At 35.3% G+C, this 12,985-nt stretch overlaps 1 protein-coding gene across 1 annotated transcript in view; it reads left to right on the forward strand.

The window, feature by feature from the left end:
• Window positions 1-12,985, forward strand: part of LOC136025812 (serine/threonine-protein kinase VRK1-like) — a gene marked incomplete in the record, with an annotated part of 62,662 nt that overhangs the window by 31,200 nt on the left and 18,477 nt on the right. The window contains 2 exon segments of the mRNA XM_065701803.1: window positions 4,069-4,138; window positions 11,019-11,215. Coding sequence (XP_065557875.1) covers window positions 4,069-4,138; window positions 11,019-11,215 — 267 coding nt within the window.

Here is a 12,985-nt window from a genome sequence, read left to right on the forward strand (position 1 = left end):
GTAATTCTTAAGATTTGCGTAGCTACATCAAAACAATTCTTGGGGAGTAAACAGACTTTTTGTTGGCTTAGTTTAAAAAACGATGCTTTTTGACTGATATCTCTATGTTACAATCCTGTATGTTGCATAGAAATATCCATTTATTCAATTTACCTCGGATGTTTGTAGAATTTTTACGAAAATCTGGTGAAACGCTATTCAAAATAAATAAAAGCAAAGAAAAAAAAATGTATAAAATAATAGAACAAATATATAAACAAAATAAAATAACTCATACACAAAAAAAACAAAAAATGAAACATTTACTAAAGTAAAAAAGGTTTAAAATGAAACAAAAAAATATTTTAAAACAAATAAATGATCTAAAGTGGACTCGCAAGTTTGGTCTTCTAGATCTTCTAGACTCTGTTTTTGTATTTTCATTTAAATAAATAAGAAAAAAAAAACACGCTAAAATTGTCTTTCCTAGATTTCGAAAAATACTTTTTTATGTATCTTCAAAAAAAACGTTTACATTTCTCTGCCTATAGCTTCTCCGCCTACTTTTTTTGGAGGGGCACCCCTATATTTTGTCGTCACCTTTCATCTAGATTCTAGAAGCACAGGTGATTTAGATTTTAGAAGTATCTAGATGCATCTCAATATTTATTTCCAGTTTTTTTTCTGCCGAGACCATTAGGCTACTAGAAGATTGGAGCGAGATGTTTAGTGAAATACAAAATAAATAGACAAAAATGTAAATAAAAAAAAATGTTAAAATAGAATAGTCAATTACTTTTTTAAATAGATAAACTATAGAATCATGGACTAGCTAGTGTGTCAGAAACAATTGAATGTAAAATTGTTCTATTTTTTAAAGTAATCCTTTTTTCGTTAATGTTTTGGAAGGACAGTTCGAATGCCATGTTTTAAAATATAATTTTTAAAAAGCTTTAATAACCATTTAGGATAAGTTTGAATATTTTAGCTAAAAAAGCAGAGAATGTGGAGCTTTTTTACTTTGTCGGTTAAAAATAAAGAAAAAGATGGATTGAAATTGAAGTAAATCGTCTTGATAATTGAAGATCAAATCATGTGGCCAACAATGTAATAAAACCAAACCTACTAAGTTCAAACATTTCTGTTTAAAGCATACGCTGTTTCTAAGACTTCTTTAGTCAGTGTAGTCAGTTATTTTTACCCTTCCCAGATTTAGAATTTTTTTTTCTCTGTATTCTAATTGAAAAAAAATCATCCCATACATTTTGTAAAACACATTCCCCCATTATTCTTGAGAATTGGCATCACTGCTTTGAATGAATGAATGAATGAACTTTATTACCCGTAAAGTATAAAAAAACACAAAGTAAGGAGCATTATAAATAAATATAAATAAATAAACAAAAACAAATACGATAAACAGTGAAGAAAAACAAAATTCAAACTAACAAAAGACAATATGGACTAATCAACCAGTATCAATATGGAAAAAAGGCTGCAGAGGGTCATAAACGTGAATAAAGTTGACAGTCTTTTTACATAAATCATCACTGGAAGACCGAATCCGAGAAGGCACATCTACTAAACCAAATCGAGCAATTATTTTTTTGTTTCGGTGCCATCTAGGAAGCCGGAGGAGGAATTTGCAATATCTGAAATAAGCCGTACGTAGAGTATGTCGATCTTTCTTACGGAACAGATGAGCCATGCTTGATAAAAACAAAAGCACAGGGGCGCAATAAGCGTTATAAATCATGCACAGACCGTTGCGGTATTGCGTTGCTTTTAGTTTTTGGGAAAAAGAAGACGAAATCTCGAAGTAATTTAAGATTCATTTAATGAAACGGGGGAAGCATTCTCGCCTATCTCTAGTGACCGATGTTAAACCTTGTTAGGTTAATCAGTTTACTAAGATCTTTTATAACTTCCATCATTCTGCTTAGATTTTCGTTTTCTGCTTGATCAAAGGGCTAAGATATTGAACTCATTGGTCGGAGTAAAAAAATTACATCAATTAAAATTTTTCCGCCTAATAGAAGATTGACCAGAGGACTTCGGTGATATTCTCATCAAAGTTCTTCGACCACTGATTTTGTGTATCAGAGCAGTTTGATTTGTGTAACAGCTGTGTGTAAAAACGGCCTGAGTAGTTAGATCCCTTTGCCTTTCTTAAAAAAATGATTTTTTGTCACAAGATGTAAGATCTTAGGGAGTTGAACTCATGTTCACCTCCCATCCATTTGAAAGCAACCATTTGTGCCACGAAAAGTTGGCTCAGTCCAATTCTACTTTGGCTTCAAGGTATAGCTGAACAAGAGCTTTTGGTCAAATTCAGCAAGTGATTGACGAGAGGGGGATAGACACAAACATATGCTTTCTTAATCGATTGATTAGCGATTAAGACTTAATCGATTGATTGATCAATTTTAATCGATTAGTAATCGACTAATCAATCTTAATCGATTGATTAGCTGAAAGTGGACTATTATACATGACTTAACAAAGTTCAAAAACGTTACTAAGCTGTTAAACTAACAACCAAATTAATCAATTTTTACCTTGGAAAAGCTGCATTGACCAAATATACTTTCTTTGATCGTCTCAGTATCGTCAATTTAAGAACTTAAGGGGAGGTCAATGAAAAAAAAAATCAATGAAAATGCCCCAAATAAGGTATTTTTCAATATCTTGGGGTGTGCGTGAAAAATACAAGTTTTTTCACTGTCTATCACCCATTTTCTTTCTTTGTCTGTGAGAAAGGGGGTTTGGAGTCCTGGTCTCGCTGGTTAGTTGGTTTAGAACGGGGTCAGCGACGGGACCCTGTAAGCCTAACCAGAGTCGACCCAGCTCTAAATGGGTACCTGGGGAAGGTAAACAGGAATGGTGTGCGAAAGCACGGGATAGCTCCCTCCCCCAATTCCCCATTGTACTTCTTGGCTGAAAGGCCACGAAACGGGGATCGGTAGCGACGGTAGGGATTGTGAACTCCAGTAACCGTACTCTTTACCTTATTTGACATTTTTGCTCATTTTTATTAATTTGTTCTTTTTTAAGCTAGAACTTTGTTAACCGTTCTTTTAAACATTCACTCTTTGCTAGGATTTTTTTTTCATAATTTGATCGTTCCAATATATATCACATTTTAGTTGCGAGTTTTATATGCATGAAAAGGGTACAAAATGCTTCTATTTCTGCTGAAACGGGAATCAAAACCACGGGTCATTAAGGTTTTATGTCTATGATAAGCCTAATGGTATACTTTTCACTATAAATGCATTGTAAAACACATTATGGAACCCTATAACTGTCAAAAGGTGATTCTTTTAGATTTGAAATTGTTCGAGGTTTCCTCTATACCATCTGTGCACTATATACGCAACATGGTGATTTTAATTTTATAATTTTTTTGTAATTATTAACGGGAAATGAGACAAAAATACATTTATTTTGTGAAAATTTGCGTCTTGCTTTTGTGCTGTTAATATGGCTTTCTAAAAACTGAGCTGACGAACGCATTTGCTTTTGTAAGAAGTTTCAACTATCTCTGCGATTTTTCAGTCGCCTCCTAGCCCTCCTGGACAAAAGAAAAACAAATAAGAGACTTATCATTTTATTTCAGTGCTACCCAAGCTAAAGCAAAATTTTCATCAATTTTATAAAGAAGGGCCGAAACATCTAGTTAGGGATTTTCAGATATGGAAATTCCAATCCAAATATACTTTTTTCGATCCAACAACGTCCTCGGGAATTCTCAAGCTCTTGCTCAAAATTCTTATGAATTTCTTTTCACCCTTGCTTTTACTTTTAAGTTTAACAATTGCAAATCTAATTTTGTAATTTGTGGGACCACATGTATCGAGGCTCAGGTCTCAAAGGCTCATTGCCGGCAAAAACTAGTTGACTGAGCTTGTGGAGTCACACCATTGACCCCGACCCAAACCAGAATTTGAAATTGGTGTCATCAAAACTCGAACAAAGGCCCCGAAAGACTTATGAGTGTTCCATCTAGTTCACATTGTACCATCTGCTCAGTTGAGAGGGGGGGGGGGAATCAACATGAATAACAGCTAATATATAATTTTATTTCAGGAACCCAAAGCCAATGGTCCATTATTTACTGAGCGGGCTTTCTACTTAGCTGGCGCAAAAGAAGAAAATAGTAAGATATGATTTATTGAACACGATAGTTTAACCAGAAAAAAACTCATGCTTGCTCTTGAGTCGTATGGGTCTGTTCTCTCGCAAGAATGCTTATAACCCGCCTTGAATGTCATAGTTCCTCCTTAATGCCAGCCACCTACATCGTACTTTTGTGTTTATGTATGTGTAAAAACGTGTGTAGTGCAAATGTGCTACTTTTCATATGGACTGAAAACTAAGCTTATTCAATCAAGTAGGAATTCTGAAACTTATACAGCATAATTTAGGGACCTCGAGGGTGGTACTAGGCTATAAAACTGTCAACATTGTCAACTAAAAATGAACGCCGAAAATGAACGCCGAAAAAAAAACGGAAACATGATGTCATGATAACAAACATGCATGGATGAAAGTCTTAGCTGCCGACAACAGCGAGAGGAAGGAGGGTTGTCATAGTGAAAACGCCGTTTCAGCGGGCTTCACCATACCTAATACTTATGCCATAATTATTGTTTTTGTTCAACGATTGATCACATCATGGTTGCAGCATTTGCTGCATCCCGGTAATGAATATATTCTAGCCCATAGTTACCAAAATTTAAAAAAGTTTAAACAAATAATAAGTGAGGAAAAATCAACATCTGGAACTGGAAAGGTAGCTATTAGTTTGATAACTTTTAATGGTAAATGTTATTGCGAAAGCAAATTTATGGGAATTTCGAAAATAGCCCGAGACCCAACACAAATAATGTCGGATCGAAATGAAATATTTTAACAAAGAATTCTCGAATAGTTTTACGCATCCTAGTGTATTTCTTGTGATGATAATTTGATTTTGCGCAATACCTTGATTTCAGATAATGGTCGGTCTAAATACTTTCGTTTGATTTGTATATCTAATCTGCAAGGTAGAAACACCCCCGGGAATCCAAATTATAGCTACAGTAGGTCTCCTCTCTCTGTCTCAACTATTTTTTAGGTGAAACATTACTTTATAGGTTTCTTGTTTGTTTGATTTCTAATTTCAGTGTAAACTAGAATATCTACCAGTCCCCTAAACTCTGCAGCATTATAATTTAAAAACATGGAAAGAACGCAAGTCATAAATTTTTGCCTGTGAACGTCTTAGTTATCGTATTGACTCTGACTCTCGGCCCTTGTACGCAGATCTGGACTTTAGGGACCCGCCAATGACAGTGTCGGGCCTTCCGCCCTCATAAACATAGCCTGGATTCACTTCTCCCCGCTTGCTCATTGCGTTTGGTGGGTTAAATCCTCGGCACTTGCACGCTTTGTCATTACGGTACCACTGAAAAGTCTGAGGAAGATAAATAGGAAGGATTTGCGAAAGAACAGGATGGCCGACTCCCCAATCCCACATTTTACTTCCTGTCTGAAGGACCTTGAATTGGAGTTCAACATAGCCGGCAGGAACTCAACTTCGATAGTTGAGTTATAAATAAGTTTTTAATTGTTAAGACTGTTTGTTATTCTAGACAAGTTTGAAACAAAGTTTCAGTTACTTTGTGTGGTCTCTATTAGATTTTACTCTGTTAGATGACGCATACCGCCTAAAAGTATTTAATTAAATTGAGATTTATCAGGGAAATCTGTCTCTATTACCACAAAAGTAAACTGGGTGGTTCATTTCGTATTAAAAAGGAGAGGAAACTAAAAATCATAGTTTCCTTAGGCTGTCGAAATGATATTTCAGGATTATGCTGTCACAACAGGGCTGAAAAACTTAATATTTAAACTTCTTTTTGCTGTCAAAGATTTGGTTTTCAAGTCTTGCTGTGGAACAGAGGCGAAGGAATTGATTCTATTACTTTTTATGGCTGTCATAAAATTTGGGCTTGCTGTTTTGTGGCACTTGGTATTTACCAGGCGATCTTATAGCAGACAAACAGCGATCATAATTTCTGTCCGTTGGTCTGTCTCTCGGTCCCAGGTTTTGATAGTTCGGGCACCAGATAAGCTAGGACGATGAAAGTTGGCATGTGTATCAGGGACCAAACCAGATTAAATTAGAAATAGTTGTTCCCCCGATTCGACCATCTGGGGAGGGGGGAGTGGAAGGGCGGTTAATTCAGAAAAAATGAAATATTTTAATTTACGAATGGGTGATTGAATCTTAATGAAATTTGATATTCAGAAGGAACTCGTGTCTCAGAGCTCTTATTCTAAATCCCGACCAGATCTGGTGGTATTGGGGGAGCTAGAAGGGGAAACCGGAAATCTTGGAAAACGCTTAGAGTGAAGAGATCGGGATGAAACTTGATGAGAAGAATAAGCACAAGTCCTAGATACGTGATTGACATAACCAGAACAGATATGCTCTCTTTAGGGGATTTGGGGGGGGGGGGGTAATTCGGAAAAAAATAGAAAAAATGAAATATTTTAATTTACGAACGGGTGATCGAATCTTAATTAAATTTGATATTTAGAGGGGCCTTGTAACTCAGAGCTCTTATTTTAAATCCCGACCGGATTCGGTGACATTAAGGGGAGTTGGAGGGAGAAACCAGAAATCTTGGAAAACGCTCAAAGTGGAAAGATCGGGATGAAACTTGGTGGGAAGAATAAGTGCTAGTCCTAGATACGTCATTGATATAACCGGACCGGATCCTCTATCTTTGGGGAGTCAGAGGGGGGATTTCCAATTCTTTAGCGAGTTCGGTGCTTCTGGATGTACGATAGGATCTTGATGAAATTTGATATTTAGAAGGATCTCATGTCTTAGAGCTCTTAGGTTAAGTCCCAACTGGATCCAGTGATATTGGGAGGGGGAAACCGAAATCTTGGAAAACACTTAGAGTCTAAAGATCGGGATGAAACTTGGTAAGAAGAATAAGCACATGTCCTGGATATGGATACGCTATTGACATAACTGGACCAGATCCGCTCTCTTTGGGGGAGGCGGAAGGAGGGAGGGGGGGGGGTCAAATTCGGCTAATCCGGAAAAATTAGAAAAAAGGAGGTATTTTTAACTTACGAACGGGTGACCGAATCTTAATAAAATCTGTTCCTTAGAAGAACCTTGTGTCTCAGTGCTCTTATTTTAAGTACCATCGGATCCAAAGACATTTGGGGGGAGGGGGGTCGGAGGGGAACCAGAAATCCTGGAAAACACTTAGAGTGGAGAGATCGGGATGAAACTTGATGGGAAGAATAAACACAAGTTCTAGATGCGTGATTGACATAACCGGATCTGCTCCTTTTGAGGGCGTTGGAAGGGGGGGGGGGTTTATTCAGAAAAACTAGAAAAGTGAGGTATTTTCAACTTACGAACGGGTGATCGGATCTTAATAAAATTTAATATTTAGAAGGACCTCGTGTTTCAGAGCTCTCATTTTAAATCCTGACCAGATCCGATGACACTGAGGGGAATTGGAAGGGAAATCGGAAATCTTGGAAAACACTTAGAGTGGAGAGATTGGGATGAATCTTCGTGGGAAGAATATGCGTAGGTACTAGATACGGATTTGACATAACCGGGCTAGATCCACTCTCTTTGGGGTAGTTGGGGGGGATTGCCTATGCTTTGGAGAGTTCGGTGCTTCTGGACATGCTAGGATGATGAAAATTGGTAGGCGTGTCAGGACCTGCACAAATCGACTTGATAACAGTTGTTTTCCAAATTCGACCATCTGGACGGGAGCCTGGAAGGAGACGAAATCGTGCAAATGAAGGTATGTTTATCTTACGAAGGGGTGATCGGATCTTAATGAAACTTGATATATAAAAAGATCTGATGTCTCAGATGCTCCATTCTGAATTCGGATTAGATCCGGGGGCATAAGAGGGTGAAGGGGGGAAAATGGAAATTGGAAATCTTGGAAAACTCTTAGAGTGGACAGATCAGGATGAAACTTGATGGGAAGAATAAGCACAAGTTCTAGATATGTGATTGACATAACTGTGTCAGATTCGCTCTCTTTGGGGGAGTTGGGGGGATTTCTAGTACTTTGGTGAGTTCGAGAATAAGTACAAGTCATAGATACGTGATTGACATAAGCGGACTGGATCCGATCTCTTTGGGGAAGTTGGAGGGATTTCTAGTGCTTTGGCGAGTTCGATGCTTCTAGACGTGCTAGGACGATGAAATCGATAGCTCTAGTACCGAGTCTAATTTTAGGTTCTGACTTCGTCACAAGTGCCATATGAGCTCTTGGCTCTTGTTTCTGAAGCGAGGTGGTTTTTACAACATTATTTTTTTTTTGGGGGGGGGGTTGTATAATAAGAAGTAAATGCATGAGAAATGCAAAGATATTATTAATTTACGTTTTGAATTTCGATTAGCAAACGGTAGCCACTTTACTGCCTATTTTCATCTAATTTAAGCTCTGAGTTATCTGACATATCACCGCCTCTTTTTATCCTAGGACGTTAAAATAAAGGTCAAACTCTTTAGAAATATCTGAACTTTAATAATGGTTCGTATAAGTATGCACTAAAACTAAATACTTGAGTCGAAGCGCTCCTTCAAAGGTTATAATAATCATTTAAGGAAAATAGATTTAAAAAAGAAACGGTTCATAAATGAAGGCAAATAATTATGTTTTTAATTAGATGGCTCTCTGAATCTCAATTTAATCAATGGAATGCCATCGATTTTTTTGTCTTGAACCTTTACTAGTGAAATGTTGAATTAAGCACGGAAACAGAATGCGACTGCAATATTATTTCAGAATTTCTCACCTTCTCAATACCAACCAGTCACAAAATATGGTTATGGGTATGTATTAGCACTGCATATATTTGTCCATAAGATTGCACATACTGCTATATATACCTCCGTGGATTTTAATACTTATTTTGGTACCATCATTTCATATTTCCACGATTACTTGTCTATAAATCAAAATGTTTTCAGAATAATTCTCTTACTTAATGCTAAATCTGAGCCCAATATAAATTTTTTTTTTGCTCAACAGACGTATCGAGATTTAAACGTTTGAATTGAATATCTGCAAATTTCAACATTTTAAAATTTTCAATTAAAAATCCACTACAGCTTGGAACCCTGATAATCCGAATCACAAATATTTACCTATCAAATACAAAAATAACCAATACATAATTATTTTTTTAAGGAGTATTTCGACTCATATACCTAGTTTGAAGCGCATACCTACATGCATCTTTCTGAGGATTTTGATCTTTGCATGATATTTTAGGGTGAATAGAAGAGGAAATACTAACGAAGAGTTCTAAACTGACAAAACTCTTAGACTGACAAGACTAGCCATTATAAAAGTTCACCGATATATTGAGGTAGACATCGACCAAGTAATAAATAGATACGGCGAGAGTAGAAAGAGAAAATAAACTTTTTCTTATAAAATTGTGAATTCTGTAAATTAAGCAAAATATATCGAACTTTAAAAATTGTAAAGATACGCTACACTGTTATGAAAAGTAAAATTTTGATTAGTAAATTTTGAGGTTTCGTTAAAGTTGACATTATTTATTAAAACACAATTTTTAAAAAGAAATTGTGAATAGTTAATTTTTTATTGCCTATACTTAAGAATCTTGTTTTAAATATCTTGTATGTGTTTCTATCTCTTTGTTCTATGCTTATATTTACACCTCTAAACAAACTAGTATTTGATGTGTAATACATCTTTTACGCATATATGAGTTGTATCTTAACACTAATTTCCTAGTCTTGATTACCATCATAATTACTAAGTGATGCCATATAGTTAAGCGTATACATTTAGCATATACACGTTAAATGGTTTGATCTTTACAACTAGTCACAAAGAATGTATGACTCCAAAAGATGGTTGAAGACCATTACTTTTTTGACAATGCATTGCTTAACTCACTCGCTATAGTGGTCAAAAGTACTAAGGCTAAAAATTATGCAGAAAATGTTAAATATTATTTTTTTTAAGTTGGTGAACAGCTTTATATTTTGGCGGTGTGGTTTTTATAGTGGTTTTGTATCAATATTTAAACCATTTTAACTTCAACAAATTTATTAGAACATTAATCCTCACCATGTCTTAGATTAAATTTACGACCATTTCTACTACCTACCTATGACGTTGCTGAAGGGCCTTGAGACGGAGGTCAGCACCGCTGGTTTGGACCTTAAGGGTCTAGTACCGTATCCTTTACCTTTTTTTACCTACGACGTATAATTGTTGAAGTCCCCTTTAAGTTGCTGGTGTTTCTTTGTTCGCAAGTTTAATGGAGCAACCTATTAGGCACCTTCTGCTAAGAATAATTCTGAATCCGCCCAACTCCTAGGCTCTTATATATTATAAAACTTTATATATAAAACTATGTATTATAAAATTGGGGTCCAGTGGCAAAATTTTCATCTGGTGGGTAGCTGAATATCTAATTAAAACAAAGTATTTTTAAACCAAAGAAGCTCCAAAGAGTTTTTAGGTGGATGATTCTGTTTATCATTATGCAGCTGCCATTCCGTAGCTGTAGCTTACACCAGCTGTACTAGCCGAGTTAGCGCCTGAGATTTGAAATCCTTTGTCCAAGAGAATAGGGGTCCTGATGGTTTGAGTCCTGATGCCACTGTCTCTTTGGTTGGTGACGATGGTCCATGGTATCACTTTGTAAGCTCAGCCAGAGTCGACGCATCCCTAAATAGGTACCGAGGGAGAAATCGGGGAAGGTAAACAGGAAGGGGGTGCGAAAGCGCAGGATGACTAGCCCCATTCCACTTCCTGGCTGAAGGGTAATGAAACAGAGATTCTCACCGCCGGTAGGTAATGTCCAATGCCGTATTCTTTTCCCTTTTATACTTATTCAAAGTGCTATGCCAAGGTGAAGCCTTACCTATATGCTTGGATCTAGTCTTATATATCTACAGAATGGTGCCTGAACTAAATATTAACTATTGGATTTTGTTTTTCTGATTGTAGTTGAAAATTGGAAGAAATCACATAAAATGAAATTCCTGGGAATGCCTCCTTATGTAGCTTCAGGGACGTGTGAACATTGTGGAGAGGAGTTGAGATTTCTGATAATGCATCGTTATGGAATGGACATTGGCAAATTGTTTGAGCAAAATAAGCGGAAAATGCCCTTTCAAACTGTGATGAATCTTGGAATCAAAATTGTGAGCTTCTTAATAAGTTGTGGTTTATAGTTTTATCGAAACGTGATTTTATACATATATATATATATATATATATATATATATATATATATATATATATATATATATATATATATATATATATATATATATATATATATATATATATATATAATAGCTGTTGGGGTGGCGCTTCGCGCCACCCCAACACCTAGTTGGTGGGGGCGCTTCGCGCCCCCCCCAAGCCCCCCCGCGCGCGTAAGTCGTTACGCGCCATAATAGTTACGCGCCATTGTAGTTGTGTCCCTATGTCCCACCTGTGAATATAGATATATATATATATATGGTTTTAACTACGTAAAACTTGCGAATATACAACATTCTTTGCTGTCCCATTGTCTTTGCATATAAATAGATTGTCAGGTTATCCCCCTGTTTCCCCCGGTGTCCCCGTTGTAGTTGTGTCCCTGTGTCCCGGTCGTCATTTATATTCCCTGTGTCCCGGGTCCCGGTCATCATTTGTATCCCGGTGTCCCGGTCTGTATATACATTCGTTTTTTAGTTTTGTTTTTCTCCTTTATTTTTTTCCTTTTTTTTTCTTTTTTAGCTTATTTAGATTTTTAGATTTTTTAGTTTTTTTTATTAGTTTTTAGTTTTTATTTCTTTTTAGTTTTTTTGTCCCGGTCGTCATTTATATCCCCCTGTTTCCCCCGGTGTCCCCGTTGTAGTTGTGTCCCTGTGTCCCGGTCGTTATTTATATTCCCTGTGTCCCGGTCGTCATTTGTATCCCGGTGTACCGGTCTGTATATACATTCGTTTTTTAGTTTTGTTTTTCTCCTTTATTTTTTTCCTTTTTTTTTCTTTTTTAGTTTATTTAGATTTTTAGATTTTTTAGTTTTTTTATTAGTTTTTAGTTTTTTTTTTCTTTTTAGTTTTTTTGTAGTTTTTACCTTCTTTTTAGTTTTGTTAATTTTTTTTTTTACTTGTGTCCTGGTCGTCATTTATACTCCCTGTGTCCCGGTGCTTTGTTGATTGCTAATCGAACATTCCTTTTGTCCTGGTCGCTTTCTCTTTGAGTGTCGTCATTTATTTTTTTCTTTTTTAGTTCTTTTAGTTTTTACCTTTTTTAGTTTTTTTTTAGTTTTTAGTTTTTTTAGTTTTTTACCTTTTTTTAGTTTTTTTAGTTTTTTAGCTTTTTTATTTTTTTTATTAGTTTTTAGTTTTTTTGTAGTTTTTGCCTTTTTTTTTAGTTTTTTGTCCTGGTCGCTTTCTCTTTGAGTGTCGTCATTTATTAGTTTTTTCCTTTTTTTTTTAGTTTTTTATTGGTTTTTACCTTTATTTTAGCTTATTTTTCAGTTTTTTCCTTTTTTTTAGTTTTTTTTTATTTTTTATTTTTTTTAGTTTTTTACCTTTTTTTAGTTTTTTTAGTTTTTTTAGTTTTTTAGCTTTTTTACTTTTTTTATTAGTTTTTAGTTTTTTTTTGTAGTTTTTGCCTTTTTTTAGTTTTTTCAGTTTTTTTTTTAGTTTTTTATTGGTTTTTACCTTTATAGTTTTTTTAGTTTTTTAGCTTTTTTATTTTTTTTATTAGTTTTTAGTTTTTTTTGTAGTTTTTGCCTTTTTTTAGTTTTTTCAGTTTTGACGTCACCTAATCCAGTTTTTTCAGGTGACGTCACCTGACACATCCATCCACACATCCATCCACACATCCACAGACAGACAACTTATTTTTATATATATAGATATATATATATATATATATATATATATTTTATTTATCTGCCAGAACTAAAA

This window comes from Artemia franciscana, chromosome 4 (assembly GCF_032884065.1).
Source record: "Artemia franciscana chromosome 4, ASM3288406v1, whole genome shotgun sequence".
Lineage (NCBI taxonomy): Eukaryota > Metazoa > Arthropoda > Branchiopoda > Anostraca > Artemiidae > Artemia > Artemia franciscana.